This window comes from Coenobita brevimanus, chromosome 101, assembly GCF_032717465.1.
Source record: "Coenobita brevimanus isolate Jiangsu-jjx chromosome 101, ASM3271746v2, whole genome shotgun sequence".
Taxonomy (NCBI): Eukaryota; Metazoa; Arthropoda; class Malacostraca; order Decapoda; family Coenobitidae; genus Coenobita; species Coenobita brevimanus.
Window position 1 is genome coordinate 6,845,137 of NC_137054.1, and position 26,729 is coordinate 6,871,865.

At 41.8% G+C, this 26,729-nt stretch overlaps 1 protein-coding gene across 1 annotated transcript in view; it reads left to right on the plus strand.

Moving 5' to 3' along the window:
- Window positions 1-26,729, plus strand: part of LOC145415127 (protein strawberry notch homolog 1-like) — a 204,372-nt gene that overhangs the window by 104,834 nt on the left and 72,809 nt on the right. The window contains exons 13-16 of the mRNA XM_080284547.1: window positions 4,682-4,923; window positions 15,859-16,012; window positions 17,716-17,850; window positions 25,602-25,749. Of these exons, the coding sequence (XP_080140673.1) occupies window positions 4,682-4,923; window positions 15,859-16,012; window positions 17,716-17,850; window positions 25,602-25,749 (679 nt within the window). The remainder of the gene's footprint in view (window positions 1-4,681; window positions 4,924-15,858; window positions 16,013-17,715; window positions 17,851-25,601; window positions 25,750-26,729) is intronic.

The window sequence follows — 26,729 nt, forward strand, 5'->3', positions numbered from 1 at the left end:
TTCTTTACCATGGTAGATAGAAGCACCCATTGTCCACACTGTTATAGCATCACCATCAGGTGAAGTTAGACTGAGTGAGAAGTCAAATGGTTTCTTGTAACCTGGGAAATTATTTACTGTGTTTAGTGGGAACCATATAGCAAGTGGGCACGTGATGGTTTAGTAGGTTAAGAGACTTCTGCCATATATGGCTCAAAATGGTTTACATCCAAGGGATGGTTGAAAATTATTGTTCATAATTTACCAGTTATGGAAAAGCGGCTGGTCGGTCCTCTTAAACGTGTGGGCAAAGAAGTTGAGCCCCAAGCCTCCGTGCTGCTTATGGAGCAGTAAAGGAATGGATTATAGATGAGTTATTACGGCACAACACCAGATGCGGCTGACAAGAAGCCAACTCATAGTGGTGCTGTGCACCCTGGGTGTAGCAGCTGCGGTGTCTGCACAGATCCAAACCATCTCATATTACCCTACACCTTTGTGGGAAGGACCCTGGTCTGTCCCTGGTGAGGTGCTGGTTACTGCAAGGGGATGCCAGATCTCTACACAATGTATGTGCTGTACTGTACCTGTAGGACTGTCCCTTAGAAGCACTGGTTTACCTGTGGTCAGAAGGTCTACTTGGCCAGATAGACAAATGACAGCAATAACAACTGGTATATGTTGTAAGGGATGAATACATTGAAAACACATTTTAAGAATCAGTCCCATTCAAAGCATAGAGCCTTAGAAAGTGTAAACATATGTTACAGATCTGCAGTCAGTACTAGAAGTATATTGGTAATGCAGTCATCACCTTGATCATCTTTCCTTCTCATCATAATCCTGTTTCCTACACACATATAGGGTGGGTAGAATCTTGAACCAGCATTCATAATTATTCTGATTTTTTCATCATCTGCTCATAGGGTGAGGTAGGATCCAGAAACCAAGGAAAAAGTTGATACACTAACCATCTAATGGGAAGACAAAATATCATGCCTAGTAAAATGGCCAGACATACATGCACTTAACCATTGAAGCCTCTGGAATCCTAATTTTTCTTCACAGGCCTAACTGTCTGCATATATATTTTTTGTATTTTTCTATCCTTCTCTCCTTCCATCCTCTTCTGTCTTTCTTTCCTTCATTCTTTCCTCGTCCTTCTGCCTACGGATGACTTTACACTCCCTCTCTGTCTTTCTTTCCTTCATTCTTTCCTCTTCCTTCTGCCTGTGGGTGACTGTAAAGTGAGTGACAAGCCAAATGGCTTCCTGCACACCAGGAAACCATTTACTCTGCTGGTTGGTAACCATATAACCAAATTTTGGTGCCTGGTGGTTAAGTGGGTAATTATGGCACTCCAATTGGATTGAGCCAGTAAAGGTTTATATCCAAGGGATGGTTGGGGTTTATTGCTCATGTAATGTCACTCAGCGATGAGTGAGGCAGGTCACTTTCATCTTAAATGTCAGAACCAACTTGCCTAGCCCTGGGCTCCTACACTTCTCATGGGGTGACATTGGATTGAATGATGGATGGATGGATGGACTCTTGGTAGATGCACGTCGCACTACCTGCTATATGAAGTAAAAAAAGATACTAGTACTGTGCACATTTCTTCCAACCAGCTTGATCTTTCAGTTTCCTAGGTAATAGGGATCCATCCATCTCTTCCTGACCTACCATGCCTCTTCCTATCCTCAGTCTTTTTGATGTGCAGGTACTGTATATCCATTTCACCATCTTATTTAGTGCTGGAGAGAGATACCTTCTTGTGGTATCATCTGTGTACAGCACACCCTCATTGAATGATTGCTTGGTACATGATCATTTGCTTACTATATGCAGTCAGTAAGAATTTAAGTCTTTTTTTTTTTTCATTGTATGCTTGTTTTTTTGCTTCTTTGTTCATTGTAATGCTTAATTCTTGTTCTGTAATAATCTTTTTGCTTATTTGGTTGCTGTAGTGCTTAATTTCTCATGAGATCTGTTTTCAAAAATGCATCCCAATTTTAGAGCTAGGGTATGCTATAGCTTGGTAGCTCTGCTTCCGAGGTCTACAAATGCCCCTCATCTCTCTTTGTCCTTTGAAAGGAGGAGGATGGATAGCAGGAAAGGACAGCTGTGACCTGCAGTCCACTGGGGCGAACCTGAGGCTATGACCTTCCCTGCGATTTACATCCATCCAAATTGCATGACCATACCATCCAACCAAACTCAAACAAAACTACACAGAATACAATGAACACCTACATTTCATAACTTCACCACCATCAGACAAGACCGGGCCGACAGCAGTGGCAGTCGACTCATCACCCTTGTACACCAATCCATCAGCTTTTCAGATAGTAGTGCACACACAAAATTACTTCTCTCCGCACATAATACCACAACAGAAATACAATCAGTTAAAATACACACTGGGAACAAGTCACACATAACAATTGCCAATACATACATTCTTTCCCAACATCCCCACAGTACCACACAATTATTCTCCTCAAATACACCACATCACTAACATACCCAACATCACCCTGGGCGGTGATGTCAACAACCCTGATACAGACAGAGGGCTGATACAACAATCCCAAACAGATAATCTTTTCATCCTCAACAACCTCCATCAACATACCCATATCCCACATCAAGCCCTCTTCCTCCCATCATCTCCAGACACCACCTTTTGCTCCTCAAACCTCGCCCTCACAACATCCTGGAGAGTGGTCAAGACCCTTGGCCTTGACCACCTCCCGATCATCATCATTGCCAAAACCAGAATCACCCCAGCAGGTCAGACAGACATACACTAATTATAAGAGAGCCATGTGGGAGGCCTTCATAACTGAAACAGAACAACACTTTGAAACATTCAACAGGACACCCATCACAAACATCAACACCGCTGTGCACGCTTTCAATACAATTATACAAAATGCGGACAAAAGACACATCCCTAGAGGCAACAGAAAGAGACACAACCCCAACTTCACACCAGAAATTCAAGGCCTCGTCAGACAACAGGACACACTGCGACACTCCCCAACACCCCATACACAAGACACCGTACAACAAATACAAGAACTCAACACTCAAATAAACATTAAAATATCAGAACAGCAAACACTAAACTGGAAAAATTACCTCCAAACACTTGACCACAAAACAAACATCAGCAAACTCTTAAAATATCAGAACAGCAAACACTAAACTGGAAAAATTACCTCCAAACACTTGACCACAAAACAAACATCAGCAAACTCTACAAAACACTAAACAGCATCACACTTTCCAACAGCAACACCACACAATCACACGCTGCCATCACAACAACAGACACCATACCCTCAAACAAACAACAAGCAAACACTCTCATCAATTACTTTTCACAAGTCAGCCATCTAAACCCCCATCCCGAAGACCGACGTATCGTCCGACGTAAGAGACAGTTCTCCACAGACCCAGACTATGCACCTTTCACTTACAACCAGACGAAGCACATCATTAACAACCTCAAGCACTCATCTGCTTGTGGACCAGAGAACATAAGCAACATTCACCTTAAACACCTTGGACCACAAGGCATACGAGCACTCACCAACATATCAAACATGCATATACAGGGTGTCCCTGGAGTTATGTCAAAAACTTTGAGAAATGACAGATGAGGGAATTCTAAGCAAAAAATGTTATATGAACATGTGTCCAAATCTCAACCGTTATGGAGCTACAATTACTGATGACCTCATGGGCGTAAATGCTCTCCTTCATAATTCGTCCATAAGGTCATCAGTAACTGTAGCTCCGTAACGGTTGGGATTTGGACACATGTTCATGTAACATTTTTTCCTTAGAATTCCCTCCTCTATCATTTCCCAAAGTTTTTGACTTAACTCTCTGGACACCCTGTATTTAATACTATTTTTTTTTTTTTTTTTTTTTTTTTTTTTTTTTTTAAGCCATGCTTTTTGAAGAGTATCCCACCCTAGCAATTGGTGGAAAAAACAGTGAGATGATAACAAAAACAAATGTTTATTGCCTACTACAGTCACCTGAAAACTGAATGCTACAGAGTGTGGGTTTCAAAAACTAGTGAACCATTACTGGTATTGTACAGTTATTCATTCATCATCCAATCCTGTGTTGCCTCATGAGTAGTGTAGGAGCCTGGGGCAAGGCAAGTTGGTCCTGACATGTATTATGAGAGTGACTAACCTCACTCATCCCTGAGTGGCATTACGTGAGCAGTAAACTAAATGTATAAATTTGTGTAATGGTAATGAATTATGAGTGTAATGTATTGCCTACGTTATGTACTGTAATTTACTGCACAGTTATTTTTGTGTATTTAATATTTATATTTTGTATGTTCTGGAATATTATTACAATACCTCTTCCTCCTCCTCCTCCTTAAACTAAGTATGTATATTTGTTTATTGGTAATTAATTATGAGTTTAATATATTGTTCACATTATGTAATTTACTGCACTGCTTTATATATATATATATATATATATATATATATATATATATATAATACTGTATTTATCTTTTGTATGTGATGACATGTTATTACTATACCTTTTCCTCCTCCTCCTCATCATCATCATCATCGTCATCATCCTTATTATTATTATTATTGTTAGTAATTATTATTATTATTATTATTAAAAAGCTCATTAGCTCGCTCCTCTGATAAAGATTGTGTTTGATGAGTGTCACCGTGCCAAGAACTTGAGTCCTGTGGGGTCTGGGAAGCCGACCAAAACGGGTTTGACGGTGCTGGAGCTTCAGACAAGACTTCCCAAGGCTCGGGTAGTGTATGCCTCTGCCACTGGAGCTTCAGAGCCCAAGAATATGGCATACGTGGTCCGTCTGGGGATATGGGGCAAAGGCACTCCATTCCCTGAGTTCACCGATTTTATTAATGCTGTTGAAAAGAGGTTAGTATTAATTGCATTTGAATTAACACGGTCAGATGAGGTAATTTGTGGCTTACTTGAATTGGATCATTGATGTTTGTTTTGTATTTTGTGTTATAGTCTGTTGTTGGTGGATAGTACATTATTGGTGGTTTTATCCATTGCTGACAGTGGATTTAGCCATTTGTTGTTATTGCCTTTACTTTCATTGTATCGGATATTCTAGGGAATTGTTGTTGTGAAGAGGATTTTATATTTGCTTCTGCAGGACATTATTGTTCATTAGAGGGAACCTCAAGTTGGTAAATGATTAAAAATTCTATTGTTGAGCATGTTCTAAGAAAATGGACTCTGTCTATCTGTCTGTCTATAGCCAGATGCCATAATCCCAGAAAGGACAGCTGTTTGTCTTTGAATTAGCTGTTTTACAGAGAGAGGCACTAACCCTCCACCAACCCACTTGTTGGCACGTGGGGAGCAGGTATGGGTTGGTTATATGGTCACCACCCAGCACTATAAATGGTTTCCTGGCTTTCAGGAAACCATTAGGTTTGTCACTCAGTGTAAAGCCACATGAAAAGGAAAGAAGATTGATAAAAAATGACAGGAAAGATTGGAGAAATAGGAAAACAGGAGGGCAGACAGAAAAAAGAATGGTAACGGTGAAGGAAGAAGTAGGCAGCACTATATCAGGTGATTAGATGATGGTCACCACCACCTACCACCATAATGGACAGATGTAATATTAATTAATTCAGTAGAGAGAATACAGTGCTGTGTAAAGGTTAAAAACTGTTAACAGTTTTATAGACAATAGATACTTGTAAGATTTTTTTCTGGCTGGTTGATAATATAACTGAGAGAAGCCTTTAGGAGGATAAAGGTTAGACAGTTGTCGTGTTTAGCACTTTTCAGACAAGAAATGTCTTTTATTTATTTATTCAAGGAACACAAGTCAAGAGTGAGAATGATGGAAATGAGTTAGAGAGGAGCATATGGAGTCACATGGAGAGACAGACTGACAAATTAAATGAGGGAGCGTTGTTGTGTGGATGTGGGTGTGGATGTGATAGAGAATGTTTGGAGAGATACATGGAGGAGGTTTGGTCATATGGAGAGGATGGAGAGCGAGAGGATGATGAGAGTGTATGTGAGTGAGGTGGAGGGGGAGAGAGGGAGGGGGAGGACTAGGATGAGATGGAGGGATGGATTGGAGAGGTATATGGGAGAGGGGTGTGTGAGCTGGGAGCAGGACAGTGAAGTGGCTTTGGACAGGGTGATATGGAGGCCATTTGTTTGTGGCCACCCCTTACGGGATTTAGGTGTCTGGAATAGGTAGGTAGATAGGTAGATTAGTTTTTATTCATTTCTTCATTTAATTACAGCCAAAGAATTGTACTGTGATCCCATGGTTATCATGCACTTGGTTATAGAGGTTTTCATTTTTGCTGTGAGATGAAAATTCATGCTTCTGTCATTTTAGAGCATTTTGAGGTTTGAGCATGCCATTATCGCACGCCCAAGCTGGGCCACACCTGAACCCAATACTCGGAAACATGTGCACCCACACACACGAACGGAACCAGAGCAAACAGGCGTGTCTCAGTGACCTCTGCAAACCTTGAGTAGTTTTCAGGTATTATGTTTGTTGTGTCTCTTGTAGCATTCTCTGAAGCTTAGAGTGTTGTTTGTTAAAATTGTTTGTCAAAATGTAAAGAACTATTGTCAGTAAATATTCGTATTTACATGAATGTTCATAGGAATCTGGTAGCTAACAGCTGTTAGTGTAACCATCAAACATTGCCGACAGTGTAAACATTGAGGGATTTCTGGGATCTGACATTGAAATAAGTGTGATGGTCACTTTCATCTTAAATGTCGGGACCAACTGCCTAGCCCCAGGCTCCTACGCTCCTCATGGGGCAACGTAGGATTGGATGGATGGATTTAATTAAAACATTAATTATGAGAATTGGTTAACTAGAATAGAAAGTGGAGGATCGAGTATCAAGAAATATGCCTGAAATGACCGAAAACACTATACAGGCCAATGAAATGGCAAACCAGGAGATCGAGATTTGAAATGAGAAAATACTGTATTGAATTAAGGAGAAAATTATAGGAGAGCAGTATCAAATGGGAAAGATGAGTAGTGTGTTAGAAGAGCAAAGGGCAGAGTGGGTACGTGTGGAGGAAGAACAGAAAGAAGAGGTCAGCTGAAGGGAAATCATTCAGGAAGAAAGAGAAATGAACAAGAAAAAAGTGGAAGAAAGTGTGGTGAAAATATTGAAGAAAAAAGAACATAGTGAGAGAAACTGTAGAAAGGAACAGATGTGTGGTAATGTTTGGAAACGAAGGAAGAAGAAAAGGTTAGATCTGTGAGACTCGAGAGAGGCTTGAATCGAGTGAGGAAAATATTGGGCAAGATTGATCCAGAAGGAAGCCATCCATCCATCCATCATCTAATCTTACATTGCCTCACGGGGAGCATAGGGGCCCAGGGCCAGACAAGTTGGCCCTAACATTTAAGATGAGAGTGACCAGCCTCACTCATCCCTGAGTGACATTACATGAGCAGTCAACCCCAACCACCTCACGGATATAAACCTACGCAGGTTCGGTCTGATTGGAATGCCTTAATTACCCACTAAACCAACAGGCAACAGGTGCTATAATTTGGTTATATGGTTACCACTTAGCGTAGTAAATGGTTTTCTGGTGTACAGGAGACCATTTGGCTTGTCACTCAGTGTAGAGTCACCCATAGGCTGAAGGAAGAGGAAAGAATGACAGAAGAGGGAGTGTAAAGTCACCTATAGGCAAAAGGAAGAGGAAAGAATGAAGGAAAGAAAGACAGAAGAGGAAGGCTGGAAGAGAGGGGAGGGCAGACACCCAAAGCAGTCCTACATTGAATGAGTGGATGGTGAGCACCCTCACCTACCACATAGAAAGGAAGCAAGTGGGAAAAAAATTGAGGAAGTTTAAGACAATAGGGCAGTATAAGAAAGGGGATGCAAGACCAGTGAGAATTGTCATCAGAAAGTGTAGTAAATGACACACACTACTAAGGATTTCAGGGGCAGTGTCCAACTGTTTTTTTTTAAATAACGTCTCAACAAAGCGTTGGACAAGGATTTAACTTTGGCAGTGCATGTTTGAGACCCCGACCTAATTTGTAAAATTATGCTTTTGTACCAAATGTGTATGATTAAGGCATTTATAAGAGTAAATGTAGGGTAAACTTAGCTAAAATCGTCGAGGTATGTAGCGAGGCTAGCTTCGGTCACAATACAAGCCCCGCCCACAATTCGGAATGTGACGTCGGTGTGACGTAGTAGTAATCACCTCAGCCTGGATAGTGATGATGAATAAAGGTTGTGCTGAGCATGTTATTTACATCATTGTATACCTTTGATGTCTCCACCTCTTATCGCCGACTACTATAATGCATGTCTCTGTCACTGATTTATAACCTGGGGTTTGGGTGATTTCCAGCCGGGAACTCAAGCCGCATTAGGAATTTAATATATTTCCTTTTAAATCATGGCAATCAATCACATTAAAAATGCTACTTTTCAGTTTTATTTTATTATAGAAAAATATATTCTTTTAAAGATGATAGTGGGCGTTCACAATGAACAAGTTTAATAAACCACTGCTCTTTGTTACATGCACCGAGCATGTAGCAATGGCCGTATTTTCCATGTAAATGATAAGTAATTTCCTTCGAGTAAACCTTTTTTTTCTGAAACGTTCTTCTCATATAAGGACCATACTGAATCTGTAGTAGGGGTGAAATATTACTTCGGTGTGTGTGTGTGTGTGTGTGTGTGTGAGAGAGAGAGAGAGAGAGAGAGAGAAAGTACAGTATGTGGGGGGGGGGGTTAGAAAGATAGAAATGCCACTTGCGTCGGTGATTACTACTACGTCACACCGACGTCACGTTCCGAATTGTGGGCGGGGCTTGTATTGTGACCGAAGCTAGCCTCACTACATGCCTCTGACGATTTTAGCTAAGTTTACCCTACATTTACTCTTATAAATGCCTTAATCATACACATTTGGTACAAAAGCATAATTTTACAAATTAGGTCGGGGTCTCAAACATGCACTGCCAAAGTTAAATCCTTGTCCAACGCTTTGTTGAGACGTTATTTAAAAAAAACAGTTGGACACTGCCCCTGAAATCCTTAGTAAGTGACCTGGAAACTAAGTAAAGAGGCAGGGATGGAAATACTATAATAAGAAAAGATTTGAATGAAGAATAAAGAAAGGTTTTTAAAGTCTATGAAGGAACAAGTAAAGGAAAAAAGTGACAGGAGGACAGAGGAAGAAAGTAAATTTTTTTTTTAAATCTGTAAAGGAACAAGTAAAGGAAAAAAATGACAGGAGGACAGAGGAAGAACATAACAAAAAATTTTGGAGAGCTTGGCCAGATGTTAGAATGTTGAAATCTGTTTGGAATAATAATATGCTTTCGGTGCATACTAAAGTAAAAATTTACAAGTCCATGGTTAGACCAATTTTAATATATGGGCATGAGTCATGGTACAGTACAATTGCAAAAGATCAGAAAGTATTAGGATGTGAGAATAAAATACTGAGAAGGATTCTTGGGGTAAAGTGGCAAGACAGAGTTACAAATGAAAGAGCAGGGGATATTACGAGAGTGGAACCAGTTGATGAATACAGTATGTGAGATTGTCTCGCTAGAGGTGGCTGGGGCACATATATAGAAAAGAAGGCAGTTTAATACAGGATGCACCAGAGTGGGCTGCTAGAGGAAGAGGTAGGTCAAAGGAAACCTGGTTGAGGACAATGAAAAGAGAAGCGGGAGAGGAGTGTTGGTGGGACCTGAAGGAGATGGCAAGAGACAAATATTGGTGGAGAGAGTTCATCGAGGCCCTATGCATCCCGTGGAGTGCTACAGGAAGTGATTGATTGATTGATTGATTGATGAATGTGAAAGTAAGGAAATGGTATGTGAGGAACTAGAAGTGAAGGAAACAAGGGGGGCGGTTGTGAATACGAAAAAGAGAAGAATGGGTAAAGATAAAATTGTGGCACCTAATCTGAAAATCATGTACAGTATAGTGATGTAGGTCAATTATTATCTGAGAAAGGGGAAATTGGAGACTATATAAATGAAAAGAAACCTGAAATTCTTTGCTTGGTGGAGACTGAATTGCCCCAAGATGTTGATACAAAATTATTTGGATGGAACAGTTATAATATTTGGAGGAAGGACAGAGAAAGTAAGTTTGGGGGAGGTGTGATGATTCTAACCTGTACTGACTTAAGAACAAAAAATATAGCAATTGAAAATACCACAGCTGACCTTATGGGAATAGAAATAGAGGACTGTTATGGAGAAAAAATAGATGTACAATAATGTTTTTTATGCCCCCCCCCTCAACTAGGGTATGGACAAAAAAAGATTTTGAACAGTTGATAGGAGAATCCATTATAAAGCTGAAAATGTTAATTGAACAAGGAAATAGGTTAATAATCATGGGGGATTTTAACTGTAGAGAAGGTGATTGGGAAAGTGTTGATGCTGGAAAGAGAGGAATCATGGGGAAATATTTTGAGGGAATTGGTGAAGAAAAACATGTTAACTTAATTAATTAAAGAAAATACAAGAATTAGAGGTGATGACAAACCATCAAGGCTGAGCTTGGTATTCACAAAGTACCCAAACAATGTGAAGAACATAACCTACCAATGCCCCTTTGGTAAAAGTGATCATCTGGTTCTTGAGATGGAAGTGGTGGGGGTAAGGAAGGAGAAAGAGATGAAAAACACCAAAAATAGATATACAGTAATTATGGGAAGGCAGATTTTGCGTCCCTAAGGAACTTTTTCCAAAGGGTAGAGAGTAAAATGAGATCACAAATGTTGATGAGAAATGTGAGCTTTTGATATAAGTATATAAAACAGGAGTTCGTAAATATGTCCCTTAAGTCTCCAAAACAATGGAAAGGAAGAAAGAATAGTTTAACAATAGGTGCAGAATGGCACTTGAGGCAAGAAAAAGGGCATAGAATAAAGTGAGAAGAAGGTACAGTAATCCCTCCTCTATCCGATGTAGTAGAGCCAAAGGCATGTCCAGAAATTGGTTCCATCTGGAAAGTGGGCCCCAGCCTGCTGGACTGGTACTTAAGGACCCAAAACCATCCTAACTTTGAAAGCCACCTAAATAACTCCCTACCGGACATGCATAGCACCTATTTAAACCTGTGTAAGACCCTATTCTCACCAGTAATGGACATAAAGCATGAAATAAATGAAAAGGAACCAGAGAATGAGGAATTAGAAGTGGTTATGGAAAATATTTAGCAGTGTACAGGGTACTTACAGCACATCTGTGGCTGCCTTCTCTAAGGCTTTGGCAGTGGTGAAAATGCACTTGAAGCACGTACAGTATTCCAGTGTTGTGCTGCACGTAATTCTTTGCACTGTGAGTTATAATTGTTTAACACTGCACATTCTGGTCTTAATTGCACCACGCCAGTTTCAACTGCCAGGTTGCACTCCACAGTTAATCCTTTGCACTCTAAATTCTAATTTCTTAACACTGCACAACACTGTAAATTCCCGTGTGGTCTAGTGATGAGGTATTGCAGCTTATTTACTGTTTGTTCACAAAAACAAGCACGTGCGGCATCCATTGCGATGAGCATCGACTCGTGATGGCAGTTAGGCGGGAACTGGTGAAGGGGGAGGAAGGAAGGGGTGAACAGGCTGTGTGTAAACACAGCTGGCCTGTTAGGTGCCGCATGGCAATTTCAAATTACGGGTGGGGAAACAATTAGGATTTGGGGGGGATTTTTGTCTTTTTTTTGGCCATTTTTGGGTTCCAAAGGTCCAGGCCTACAATGTCCGGAAAGTGGGCATCTGGATAGTACAGGGATTACTGTATAGTGAAAGCGGGGTAAGAAATGACCAGGTAAGCGTGCGGAGAGAGGATGAAGGGAAATACGAAAAAGATATTGTAACTGAATGTGAAAAAGAACCTAAACTATTTTATCGGTTTGTAAATGGTAAAATGAAAGTTAAGAACAGTTTGATACAGTTGAGGGATGGAAATGCAGCTTACAAAAGAGAAGAAGAATTTTGTGAAATAGTGACCAACAAGCCGCAGTAAGTTTATGTGTTGGAAGAAAAATTTAGGGAAATTGAAATGGAACCTAGGATAACGAGAACAACAGAAATTGCAGTTGACACGAATGAGATGCTACAGCTGATTGGGGACTTGGATGTGAGGAAAGCAGTGGGACCAGACAGTGTAGCTGGATGGATCCTGAAAGAATGCTCTGACCAATTAGTGTGGCCAGTTTATGTTCCACCAGACTTTTTTAATTAGCTTAGAAGAGAGTTTTCAAAGTGTAGAATAAGATGTAGACTTCATTAGCCCTTGCACAGTGGGAAATCTTCACTGAAAAAAAAAAAAAAAGAAAGAAATTTGTGTAGGAAGAAAATAAAAAGCATTCGTTTTCGTTTTTAAAGGCTCCAACATGCTTGCATGTGTCGGCCTTGGTCACCTAATGGCGGCTCTCCACGCTGCATGATCCATTGCAGCCTCCCTGTTCAGTCCTTTAACCCTGAGGTCACACTTAATGACCTCGTCCCATGTCTTTCTCGGTCTACCCTTCATAACCTCACCCCCAATATTAACACTTCTCACCTTCCTCACCCAGTTATCATCCCCCATCCTCTCCACATGTCCAAACCATCTCAATCTACCTCTCCTCATCGCAACACCAATACACTCCAGTCCCATCCTACCTTTCAACTCTTCCATCGTAAACCCAGCCCCTTCAGGCCTTGGACGCAGGGACGCACTGGACATCCACCTAATCATTGTCATTTCTGTACGTCTGAGCCGACGAATATCTTCCTCCTTCACTGCCCAGGTCTCACTACCATACAGCATTACACTCCTAACACATGCTGCATACAAAGACCCCTTAGCACGTAGAGAGAGTCCTCTCAATGTCAGGAGAGGCAAGAGCTCCCTGAACTTCTTCCAACCACTTCTCACTCTAGCCACAGAGCTAGCTCCAGCCCCACCTCCAGCACACAACATGTCTCCCAAATAACAAAACTCTTCCACACACTCAAGAGATTCACCAGCAAGTTCAATCCTTTCACGTCTGACAATCTCCACCTGCTCACCCCGACACACTTTACACATAAAATCAGCATTATCTCGCAGTCTACCTCTGATACCACTACATCTCTTATGCACCCATTTATCACACACACCGCACAAGATGGAATTACTTCCCACGCCCTTGTGGCAAACTGCACATGCCACTCTCCCTCGTCTTTGACAGTACCGCCACCAACCCTAGATGTCATCACTTTTGCTTTATCTGCATTTACCCTTAAACCCTTGTGCCCCATACCATCTCTCCACATCCTAAACCTTTCCTCCGCCTCCCTTTCATTCTCTGCAATCACCACCAAATCATCAGGATACAACTCCCACTGGAGTCCATTTCTAAAGTCATGTGAAAGGGCTTCAAGTACCATGATAAACAACATGGGACTCAAGACTGACCCCTGATGCACACCAACATTCACAGAAAACTCATCACTCAAATCTCCATTCACTCTTACCTGGGTGTGAGCACCCACACACACAGCCATAACCACCCTAACCAGCCACTCCTCCAAGCCAAGCTTTCTCATTGCCCACTTCACCACCTCTCTAGGGACTCTGTCAAAGGCCTTTTCCAAATCAACAGAAACATAATAAAGATCCCTTCTCTTACCAATATATTTTGCCTGAAGCTGTCGAACAATGAATATAGCATCCGTGGTCCCCCTACCTGGCATAAACCCAAACTGCATCTCATCAATATTCACTCTTTCTCTAATCATACCTTCTAAAACTCTCTCCATTACCTTCATTATCTGATCTAAAAGCTTTATACCTCTATAATTTCCTCTTTCCAGGGCATCACCCTTCCCTTTATACACATTTACAATTACACTCTTCAGCCAGTCATCTGGGACAACACACTCATAAATAATCCTATTTATCAGGTCAGTGACTAAACTCACCCCTATATCGCCTGAGGCCTTCAACATTTCAGCAGTCAACCCAGACACACCTGCTGCCTTCCCCACCCTCATCCTGCCTATTGCCTCACTCGCAGTAGCAGTATCAATCAAAGGCCAAGGGCCAGACACTGGATCTGCTGGCTCCAAACCTTCCCTGTCCCGGTCAAACTCCTCATTCAACAATTGGTTATAATGCTCTCTCCATGCATCTTTAATATCCTCACTGTTCACCACTACCCTTCCTTCATCATTCTTCACACACTGCTTACCTATAATATCCCGATTATCCCTCTTCACCTGACCTGCCACCCTAAATATCATATTTTTCCTTTCCCCATGATTTAGGTTATCAAGTAATAGTCTCTGTGACTCAAACTTTGCCCTGTATACCTCTCTTCTAGCCCTATGCTTGGCAGCCAAATATTCCTCTTTTCTACCACCTTTCTTCCATTCCCGGAAAAGCCTCCTTTTCTCCTTAACTGCAGCTTCTACACCCTCATCCCACCACCAAGTTACTTTATGTCTTGGTGGTCCTCTTGTCCAACCACATGTTACATCAGTAACTCTCAAGAAATTGTTCTTGAGGGCTCTGTACTGTTCATTAACGCCTCTGTCTACAGCTCCCTGTTCAGCCACCACTCTCCTCAACTCGCTATAGAAGGCATCCCTTACTACTTGGTTTTTCAGCTTCCATATTTTCCTCTTAGGTACATAAGTCCTCTTTTTCATCACTTGTTCTTTAAGCTGCATATCACAAATCAATAGTTTGTGCTGCTGCACACACTCCTCATTTCCTATAACTTTAACATCCCTCACTACCCTCCTAGCGGCCCTCCTAACCAGAAAATAATCTATCTGACTGCTATTTCCCCCAGATTCATACGTAATTAACCTACTGTTTCTTTTCCTAAAATATGTGCTGCACACAATCATGTCCGTTGCCTCCCCAAACTCGAGTATCCTTTCCCCTTCTGCATTCCTTAGACCATACGCACATCCCCCATGCACTCCTTCATAACCTTGTGATGCTTTACCTACATGACCATTTAAGTCCCCTTCCAAAATCAGTATCTCATCATCCCGCATACTGCCCACTACACGTATTAAATCATCCCAAAATCTATCTTTCTCTGCTTCATGGCGATATAATCGTAGCTATCTTTCTACCCAGCAGATTTTTCACTACCAGTATCCTATCGCTTACTCTCAAAACATTCATAATATATTCCACCCATTTCTCCGCAACCATCACACCAACACCTCCATATCCGTCTGTCCCCCCCTGCCAAAACAACTTATAGCAACAGTCCTTCCCAACAATCTTTCTGGTTGATCCACCCCTGTACCAGACTTCCTGCAAACACGCCACATCCACCCACCTCCTACTGAATGCCTCAATGACTTCCCCTGCTCTTCCCCTCAAACTTCCCACATTCCATGAACCCACCTTCATCCCCATTTGTACTGAAGAAACTTTGTTGAGTTTTATGTAGGTGATTGCCTGTAGTAGGTGGTGGTGACCATTGTCCACGCACTTTTCTTCCTTCACCTTTATCATTCTTTTTCTGTGTGGGCCCTCCTCTCTTCGTATTTCTTCCATCTTTCCTGTAACTTTTTATTACTCTTCTTTCCATTTCAAGTGGCATTTTATTGAGTGACAAGCTTAATGGTTTCTGTTAAACCAGGAGAACATTTATAACGCGGGGCAGTAACATATAACCAACCCATACGTGTTCCCTACGTGTCAACAAGTGGGATGGTAGAGGGGCAGTCCTCCCTGTAAAACAACTAATTCAAAGACAGACGGCCCCCCCCCACATGGGGTTATGGTGTCTGGCTATAGATAAATAGATAGACTGTCTGTATGTGGTTTTCCTTTTATAGGGGTGTGGGTGCAATGGAGATCGTTGCTATGGACATGAAGTTGCGAGGGATGTACATAGCTCGCCAACTCAGCTTCCATGGTGTCACCTTCAGAATAGAGGAAGTGCCACTGGATGAAGATTTTCAGCATATGTATGATGAATCTGTAAAATTGGTAAGACTCTTTCAGCACTATTCGTTTTAGATTTGTAATGTATCTTGGTATGATAGGATGCAATTACTTCATCTGTGAATACCATATTCATGCTATGGTTTGTAATTAGCCTTGTTGCTCTTCTGCCTCTTCATTATTGATTCTAATACAATAAACTGTTGTATTAGGTGTTAAGCTGCCAAGGAGGTGCTATTGGTTTATGTACCGTACTGATGGATAGTGATATAATACCCTTCCCAGCCCTTCGAAGGGGGTTCTGCCCATATAAAATGCTATTGCAGTACTATACTGTTTAACTTCGGACATAGAAAAACACTCTTGAATACTATAATAAGCCTGATAAAATGTCATTGTATAATACACGAGGTAAAAAAAGTATCGCGCAGGAGGGGTACGATGATATCCGCAATGATCGATATGGCTTGTGTATTACAGTTACCTCTCAACTAACACGAGTTTAAAAAATGCGTTTTCGTTTTAACACGAGCAAATATTTAAGGAGATATGTTTAAGTAACAATGGTTTCTCGATTTAACGTGACTTTACACATACGCGAAAACAGTATGTATTTGGGGAGAAGTAAACAACGCTTCGGCCCAACTAGGGCTCAAATGTTGTTTATTTCTCCCCAGATATACTGTTTTTGTTTTTTACGTGGCTTTTCCTTCAAATTAATATTATTGCTTTTAAGTTTAGAGTAGCATAGCTCCCCTAATAGATAGACTTTCCCAATATTACACATTATATTGGGCTAATAACATACATATTACTATACATACATTAGGTATTGCTACAATGAAAGCAGTCTTATTTAAGGTTTATAAAGTGTAGTAAAGTCGGGAAATGAATCCTCATTCGATGCGTCACGCAAGGGTGTAGGGGAGTAACACAGTGGAGGAATGGAGGAAGGTAGAGGGAGAGTGGGGAATTTCCAGAGGGAGAGAGTGTAGAGCATGGAAATATCACCTTTATCTGCACATTCGAGTAGGAAGAAGAAGAGGTGAGGGATACGTCTCTTGGCAGCCAAGCCAAAAGGGTAAGGTGAGTGGAGGGGGGCGGGGAGCAGGAGAGGAGTCACTGCTACAGTCAAACCTCACCTCTGTGCTCTAGTGTTAGTAGGAAGGGTAGAAAGAGTGGGCTATGTCACATGAGGCATTGACTAAGGGGATAGGCAGAGGGAGGGACAGTGCAAGGGGGGCTCACCCCTCACTCTGTTGGTGGACTGGAGCCCTCCTCCCTCCCTAACTCAAAAGTGGGATGATCTTGGAGTAGGTTACATCAAGTAAGGTGTGGGAAAATTTGAATGCAGTTTTTTACTGCAATTGCTCTGCTGGGCTTTTTAGGCCAGGGTGTCAAAGTAACGCAAACCCCCACAGGGCAGTTTAGGTCCTTAAGGGTTAAGGAAGCACATCTGTAGTCTAGTTGGGATAATAGAGAGTTAAGTAGGTAAGTTGGGATTAGATTGAAGAGGTAATTCCTAGCTGGAAATGAATGTCTAGATGATGATGACATAGTGAAATGCACAGATTTTGAGTGGTTAGTACCCTAGGCTAATACTCAACACATGCATGTGGAGGGTCCGCAGTAGTAAGGGAACTGTCAGTAGAGTGACCATTGAAGTGAACTTTATGTGCAAGTACAGTTACTATATTAACATTATGTGCAAGTACAGATAATATATTATGGTTGAATTTATATTTCAGTGGGTGGAGGCTCGTCAAAAGTTCCAAGAAGCATCTGAACTAATCAATGCGGAAAAGGGTATGAAAAAATCGATGTGGGGTCAGTTTTGGTCCTCACACCAGCGTTTCTTTAAGTACCTCTGTATAGCTTCAAAGGTAAGCCAAATCTTTATTATGTAGTGTGTTGCAGCTGCATGAGGCTTACATAAAGGAGTGTTAGTGCCAACTTTAACATATGGATGTGGGACTATGGTGTGGCATGAAAATGAAAAGTCAGGAGTTTGAGCAGTAGATATGAGACTTTTGAGGAGTGTATGTGGAGTACAGAGAGTGGATAGGATGCGAAATAATGTGATTCGTGAAAGATGTGGAATGAGGAAGTCTGTGGACGCCAGAATCAAAGAAAGTGTACCGAGATGGTATGGTCATGTGGAGAGAATGGATAACAACAGAGTGGTGAAAAAGGTGTATCTGAGCAAATTTGAAGGAGGGAGGAGGCGAGGTAGGCCAAGGAGAAGGTGGACGGCTAGGGTGGATGAGTGTGCGAGGAAGAGAGGTATGGAAGTTGGTTAGTCAAGGAGACTGACAGGGTCAAGCTGGCTGGATGAATATTGTGAGAAGAAGTGCATGATTGGGCATTTGGCACCCTGTTTTAACGTGACAGCATTCGGATTGACTATTGGATACATTTATGTGAAGCTACTGAATGTGGTGAATGTTTCTGGCGTATCAGATAGAGCCAGGATTCCGTGGGCTTGAACAATGAGTGAACGGAAGCATGGGCAAACTTGGGCTGTCTGGATGTTGCTACTCCTCACTTGCCGTAGGGTGGGAAAGGAGGTCCAGATGATGATGATGATGCATATTATACATTTAAATATGTTGCAGTATACAGTAATACCTTGATATATGTGATACCACTAGATGTGATACCCCGGCTTAACGATGGGGGTAGTTTTGCGTGAATGTTGGTGTGCATCAGGGGTCAGTCTTGGGCCGTTTAGTGTTTGTCGTGGTGCTTGAATTGCTCTCACAATGCTTCAGAAATGGACTGCCATGGGAGATGTATGCTGATGACTTTGTGTTGATTGCAGCGAATGAAAGGGAGGCAAAAGAAGGATTCAGGAAGTGGAGAGACGGAATGGGGCACGAGGGTTTGAGAGTAAATGTAGATAAAACAAATGTGGTGATATCTAGGGCTGGTGGTAGTACTGTCAAAGCAGAGGGAGTGTGGCCTTGAGAAGTTTGCCACAAGGGTGTGGGAAGTAACTCTATCTTGTGCAATGTTTGTGATAAATGGGTTCATAAGAAATTTTGTGATAATGTATTAGAGGTAAGTTGTGAAATAATGCTTATTTTGTTTGTGCTGTGTGTTGGGAAGAGCATGTAGAGATTATCTGGCTTGAAAGGATTGATCAGTCTCTCTTGAAGTCTCTTGAGTGTGTGAAGGATTTTTTTTTTTTAGAGTAATTGAGGGATATATGATGTGCTGGAGGTGGGGCTGGAGCTAGCCCAATGACTAAGGTATGGAGTGGTTGGAGGAAGTTCAGGGAGAGGTTACTTGTCCTGACATTGAGAGAGCTCTCTCTCTGTGCTGTGAAATACAGTCATGCTTCGGTTAGTGTCCACAATACGTTCACAAAAGTAGGATGTTAAGTGATCTGGACTTTAAACAACTCCGCAACTTATGCACTATATATTGTACGATATATACAGGTACAGTATATGGTATATACTGTACTGTATATTGCAGGCATACCCTGGTTTAACGTTGCAATTGGTTAAGTAAAAACCCATCACTAGGCTGGGTATCGTATCTTGGGGTAGATTTAACATGTAAAGTATAGGGATGTGTTTTTGAGCCTTGGGGTCTCCACCCCCAACCAAGTCCTAAACCCTCCCAAATGAGTCCCAAAACAAGTTTCTAGCTAACCTAAACCCCAGAATAGCTTTAAAACAAGCTAAACCTAGCCTAAAAGCAGTTTAATACTCACTAAAACCCAAAAATAAAGTCTGAAAATCATCAAAAATAATTCTGGAAAAAAATCAAACTTAGTAAATGTACCCCAAAATGAGTGTTAACCTCACCTATGACTAAAACACATTAAGAGTAAGAACAGCTTATAAATCAACCTAAACACAAAATTAAAGAGTATCATTAAAATCGGTTAAAAAAAAAAAAAAGTTATACTGGGGTTTGGCCATCAATCAGCAGGGTAGGGTGGTATTTCTAGCTCCATTGTTATGCCAGGGCATTGTATCTAGGGGTATCGTATCTTGGGGTCTGCCTGTACTCTTAAAATACACTACAGTATGAAAAGCCCAAATTCCATCCATTCATCATCCAATGCTATGTTGCCCCATGAGGAGCATAGGAACCCTGGGCTAGGCAAGTTGGTCCTGACATTTAAGATGAGAGTGATCTGCCTCACTCATCCCTGAGTGGCATTACATGAGCAATAAACCACAACCACTCCTTGGATACAAACCTGCACCAGCTCAGTCCGACTGGAGCACCTTCATTACCCACTAAACCGCCAGGTGCCATAATTTGGTTATATGGTTACCACCCAGCATAGTAAAAGTTTCCTGGTGTAAAGGAAACCATTTGGCATGTTTTTCAGTGTAGAGTCACCCATAGACAGAAAGAAGAGGAAAGAAAGACAGAAGAGGGAGTGTAAAGTCACCCAGGCAGAAGGAAGAGTAAAGAACGTAGAAAAGAAAGACTGAAGAGGAATGAAGGAAGGAAGAGAGGAAAGAGCAGACACCCAAAACAGCTCTACATTGAGTGAGTGGATAGTGATTGCCTACACCTACCACAAAAAAGCTATAAGTTGTTTTGGCAGGGGAGGACAGACGGATATGGAGGTGTTGGTGTGATGGTTGCGGAGAAATGGGTGGAATATGTTATGAATGTTTTGAGAGTAAGCGATAGGATATTGGTTGTGAAAATTCTGTTGGGAAGAAAGATAGCTGTGATTATATCGGCATATGCTCCACAGGCAGGATTGGATGAATCAGAGAAAGATAGATTTTGGGATGATTTAATACGTGTAGTGGGTGGTATGCGGGATGATGAGATAGTGATTTTGGGAGGGGACTTAAATGGTCATGTAGGTGAAGCAGCCCAAGGTTATGAAGGAGTGCATGGGGGATGTGCATATGGTCTAAGGAATGCAGAAGGGGAAAGGATACTCGAGTTTGGGGAGGCAACGGACATGATTGTGTGCAACACATATTTTAGGAAAAGAGACAGTAGGTTAATTACGTATGAGTCTGGGGGAAATAGCAGTCAGATAGATTATTTTCTGGTTAGGAGGGCCGATAGGAGGTTAGTGAGGGATGTTAAAGTTATAGGAAGTGAGGAGTGTGTGCAGCAGCACAGACTATTGATTTGTGATATGGTGCTTAAAGAACAAATGATGAAAAAGAGGACTTATGTACCTAGGAGGAAAATATGGAAGCTGAAAAACCAAGTAGTAAGGGATGCCTTCTATAGCGAGTTGAGGAGAGTGGTGGCTGAACAGGGAGCTGTAGACAGAGGCGTTAATAAACAGTACAGAGCCCTCAAGAACAATTTCTTGAGAGTTACTGATGTAACATGCGGCTGGACAAGAGGACCACCAAGACATAAAGTAACTTGGTGGTGGGATGAGGGTGTAGAAGCTGCAATTAAGGAGAAAAGAAGGCTTTTCCGGGAATGGAAGAAGGGTGGTAGCAAAGAGGAATATTTGGCTGCCAAGCGTAGGGCTAGGAGAGAGGTATACAGGGCAAAGTCTGAGTCATAGAGACAATTACTTGATAACCTAAATCATGGGGAAAGGAAAAATATATTTAGGGTGGCAGGTCAGGTGAAGAGGGATAATCGGGATATCATAGGTGAGCAGTGTGTGAAGAATGATGAAGGAAGGGTAGTGGTGAACAGTGAGGATATTAAAGATGCATGGAGAGAGCATTATAACCGGTTGTTGAATGAGGAGTTTGACTGGGACAGGGAAGGTTTGGAGCCAGCAGATCCAGTGTCTGGCCCTTGGCCTTTGATTGATACTGCTACTGTGAGTGAGGCAATAGGCAGGATGAGGGTGGGGAAGGCAGCAGGTGTGTCTGGGTTGACTGCCGAAATGTTGAAGGCCTCAGGCGATATAGGGGTGAGTTTAGTCACTGACCTGATAAATAGGATTATTTATGAGTGTGTTGTCCCAGATGATTGGCTGAAGAGTGTAATTGTAAATGTGTATAAAGGGAAGGGTGATGCCCTGGAAAGAGGGAATTATAGAGGTATAAAGCTTTTAGATCAGATAATGAAGGTAATGGAGAGAGTTTTAGAAGGTATGATTAGAGAAAGAGTGAATATTGATGAGATGCAGTTTGGGTTTATGCCAGGTAGGGGGACCACTGATGCCATATTCATTGTTCGACAGCTTCAGGAAAAATATATTGGTAGGAGAAGGGATCTTTATTTTGTTTTTGTTGATTTGGAAAAGGCCTTTGACAGAGTCCCTAGAGAGGTGGTGAAGTGGGCAATGAGAAAGCTTGGCTTGGAGGAGTGGCTGGTTAGGGTGGTTATGGCCATGTATGTGGGTGCTCACACCCAGGTGAGAGTGAATGGAGATTTGAGTGATGAGTTTTCCGTGAATGTTGGTGTGCATCAGGGGTCAGTCTTGAGTCCCATGTTGTTTATCATGGTACTTGAAGCCCTTTCACGTTATTTTAGAAATGGACTTTGGGAGTTGCTGTATCCTGATGATATGGTGTTGATTGCAGAGAATGAAAGGGAGGCAGAGGAAAGGTTTAGGAAGTGGAGAGATGGTATGGGGCAAAAGGGTTTAAGGGTAAATGCAGATAAAACAAAAGTGATGATATCTAGGGTTGGTGGCGGTACTGTCAAAGACGAGGGAGAGTGGCCATGTGCAGTTTGCCGCAAGGGCGTGGGAAGTAATTCCATCTTGTGCGGTGTGTGTGATAAATGGGTGCATAAGAGATGTAGTGGTATCAGAGGTAGACTGCGAGATAATGCTGATTTTATGTGTACGGCGTGCCGGGGTGAGCAGGTGGAGATCGTCAGACGTGAAAGAATTGAACTTGCTGGTGAATCTCTTGAGTGTGTGGAAGAGTTTTGTTATTTAGGAGACATGTTGTGTGCTGGAGGTGGGGCTGGAGCTAGCTCTGTGGCTAGGGTGAGAAGTGGTTGGAAGAAGTTCAGGGAGCTCTTGCCTCTCCTGACATTGAGGGGGCTCTCCCTACGTGCTAAGGGGTCTTTGTATGCAGCGTGTGTTAGGAGTGTAATGCTGTATGGCAGTGAGACCTGGACAGTGAAGGAGGAAGACATTCACCGGCTCAGACGTACAGAAATGACAATGATTAGGTGGATGTGCAGTGCGTCCCTGCGTCCAAGGCCTGGAGGGGCTGGGTTTACAATGGAAGAGTTGAGAGGTAGGATGGGACTGGAGTGTATTGGTGTTGTGATGAGGAGAGGTAGATTGAGGTGGTTTGGACATGTGGAGAGGATGGGGGATGATAATTGGGTGAGGAAGGTGAGAAGTGTTAATATTGGGGGTGGGGTTATGAGGGGTAGACCGAGAAAGACATGGGACGAGGTCATTAAGTGTGACCTTAGGGTTAAGGGACTGAACAGGGAGGCTGCAATGGATCGTGCAGCATGGAGAGCCGCCATTAGGTGACCAAGGCCGACACATGCAAGCATGTTGGAGCCTTTAAAAACGAAAAACGAAAAACGAAAAAAAAACTTATGACGATAAAACACAGCCTGTGAAATATGCGACTCCCTGCTGCTGGTGTTGATGACACTGTTATATGGCAGACTTTTTAGTGCGTGTTTTTAAACTTATTACTGCTTTTTGGTATAGTTTTACTGCTTTTATGCAAGTAGGGGAAAAAAGACAAAAATATTAATACATAAGTTATGAACAGTTTAAAGTGTATCTGTATAGGTCATACTTGTAATGTGTATCGTATGGCCGGCAGCATAATTGCTATGTTTTGGGATGCTGGCTGGCCATCATGCAGCAACACTGCTTTGCACCCGTATGCACTTGCTGCACCCCCTTTTTTTTTTTTCATTTTTCATTTTTCATTTTTTTTTTTTTTTTTTTTTTTTTTTTTTTAAAGAATATTTTGAAAACCTGATGAATGGGAATAGAAAGAGGAGAGCAGCTGTAAACATGATTGGTTTTGGGGGTGTGCAGAGAAGGAATGCAGTGCTAGGAAACATGATGCTCGCACAGATGATGAATGCTGTAAAGTGATTGAAAAATGGGGAAGCAGCAGGGGTTGATGAGGTGTATGCAGAGATGTTTAAGGGTAGTGGAGAGAGCGGAATGAAGTGCTTGTTGGAGATGTGTAAGACAGCAGGGGAAAGGGAACAGTTTGAGGATTAGAACTTTATTAAAGTAGTCTTAAGTGATCGTCTACAAGACCCACTGGACATACCATAAAAATTACCTGTTAACGCCATCACAATAGTCCTGAGTAAGACAACCCTAATACAGGGCATCCTCATTATGCAATAGGATTGCATCAAGTGAAGACCTGTTGCATAACAAATTATCACTTAACGAGGTTGATATAACATAGGTTCATTGGGGTTAGGGAGGGTGACCTCGATTGCAAAGCCTAAAATTACCTTAAGACAAAAAACTCTGCCACCAACCTGAAGTTTGTCATATGCTGGTATGAGTCATCACTAAGCCCACCCACCCTCTCCCAGGATGGGGGACAGTTGGAGGACTTTGATGACCACTCCACACAAAAAGATACAGTAACTCTTGACTTACTATCACACGCTGTATCATTTTTTAAGTACAGTACTTGCATTGTTATTTGGTGATGGCAATGGTGTTTCAGTGGCCTTTCGTGAATAAAATAAAACAAAAGGCAACAGTTACAGCCAGTGTAAACACTGGGAGGGGATCGTGGCTCAGTCAGCTGTGTAGAGACCTGTTATGGGGAGGATGATTACATAAGGTTGACATGATTTCCAAGTGACAGGTTTCAGTATTTCACATACAAAAAGTATCGCTTCACTTAGTATTGCACACTGCACTATTTGTTAAGCACTGGCACTCTTATTTGGTAAAAACAATGGTGTTCCAGTGGTATTTCATACGCAGAATAAAATAAAGGCAACGATCACAGTGTAAACCCTGGGCGGGCATCTTCACTCGGTCAGCTGTGCAGAGTCCTAGATAGTGGATGATAGTTACATGAGGTTGACACGATTTCCAAGTGACAGGTTTCAGTTTTTCATACACAAAAAGTATCACTTCACTTAATATTGCACACTGCACTATTTGTTAAGCATTTGCACTGTTGTTTGGTGATAACAGTGGTGTTTCACTGGCCTTTTATGCACAAAAGTGAACGAAAGACAACAATCACAGTCAGTGTAAACACTGGGCAGCCATTTTGGCTTGTTTGTCATTACATCTGCATGAGAATCTAGGAGGAGTCTGTCAGATATATCATTGTAGCCAAATAGCAATTATTTTTTTAATGTATTGAGACAGGGTATAACCTTTTAATTATCACTGAAGTGATTTATCACATAAAATGGCATCATATTACTAGGCAGCACTGTACAGTATTTATTCAATATGGATGGTGAATATTAGTGCCCAGGTAGTGACTTGTGAAGGTGTGAAGTGTTATATGTTGTTCATAGGAGGCTTGCTAAGTATAATACAGTGGACTTTTTAGTCTGTGGCCAGAGTCAGGTATGTAAAAAATGTAATGTTCACTCTTCATATATTGTACTATAGTACTATTTTTTTTTTTTTTTTTTTTTTTTCCTAAATATAAAATTTTTTTTTTTTTTTTTTTTTTTTTTTTTTTTTTTTTTTTTAAGCTTTCTTCCCAGAAATATTAATTATACCTTTGTTTTCTTGCAGGTTGATCATGCAGTACGCCTGGCAAGAGAGGCAGTGAAAACTAACCGCTGTGTTGTGATTGGTCTGCAGTCTACTGGTGAAGCCCGTACTCTAGAACAGTTAGAAAGAGAGGATGGAGAGCTCTCAGACTTTGTGTCCACGGCGAAGGGTGCGTGTTAGGTTTCAGACAAACTAGTGCATCGAGTTGCATTCCTATAGTATTATATGTATCTTTTTACAGTTAAATTCTTTATGGTAATAGGTAATTTGCTGGAAAAGAACACTATAAATTATAACAGAGAGGCTTGATGTCTTACTTTTATTTTTTATTATTTGGCCAGGTGAAGTGTCCACTGGATTCCCCTATCTAAAATCACTTAATCATGGCAGACGTTTCAAAGAGCCTTGGAGGGCCCAAAACCTGCCCAGGGCCCCAGCCAAATGGGCAGTCCCCCCACCCTCAACTCTGGGCATAGGCTTCACAACCATCTCCCAAGGCCCAGTAGTCCTACCTACCATACATCTCTGCATGTCACCACCTCGGTGCAAACACCCACCGACCATATTGAATACTTACTAGGACTGTCTCATACACGGCTAGTGTATTGTATTAGCAGGGCTATTTTTATATGTTGGCGGTCTTCTGGTAGAGTAGTAAAGTCTGCTTTTATGGAATTCGAATCCTTAAACTGTTCCCTGTCCCAGCGAGGATTTGAACCTGGGTCCTATAGGACTGCAGGCCACCTCTCTACCGATTGAGCCACTGCCGTGGAATGTGAGAGGTGTGAATGAGGAGAGCAAGAGGGTGAAAGTGAATGTTTTCAACAGTGCGATATATGCCATGATGGGATTGTGTGAAACAAAGATGAAAAGGTGTGAAGCGGAAGAGTGGGAGGATGTGAAATGTGTGAGATTGGGCATGAATTAGCAAGGATGATGCAAGGAAGGAGTTGCTTTGTTGATGAATGAGGTCTGGCAGTGTGGAATGAGAGATTACCAATGTGTCAGGTCGAGGTATGTGTATGTCAAGCTCAAGTTCAAGAAGGTGAAAGTGGCTGTGATTGTAGCATATGCACCGTATGAGGACAAGAGTGAGACAGAGAAAAACAGGTTTTGGAATGAGCTGGATGAAACAGTGGGAGAGATGCC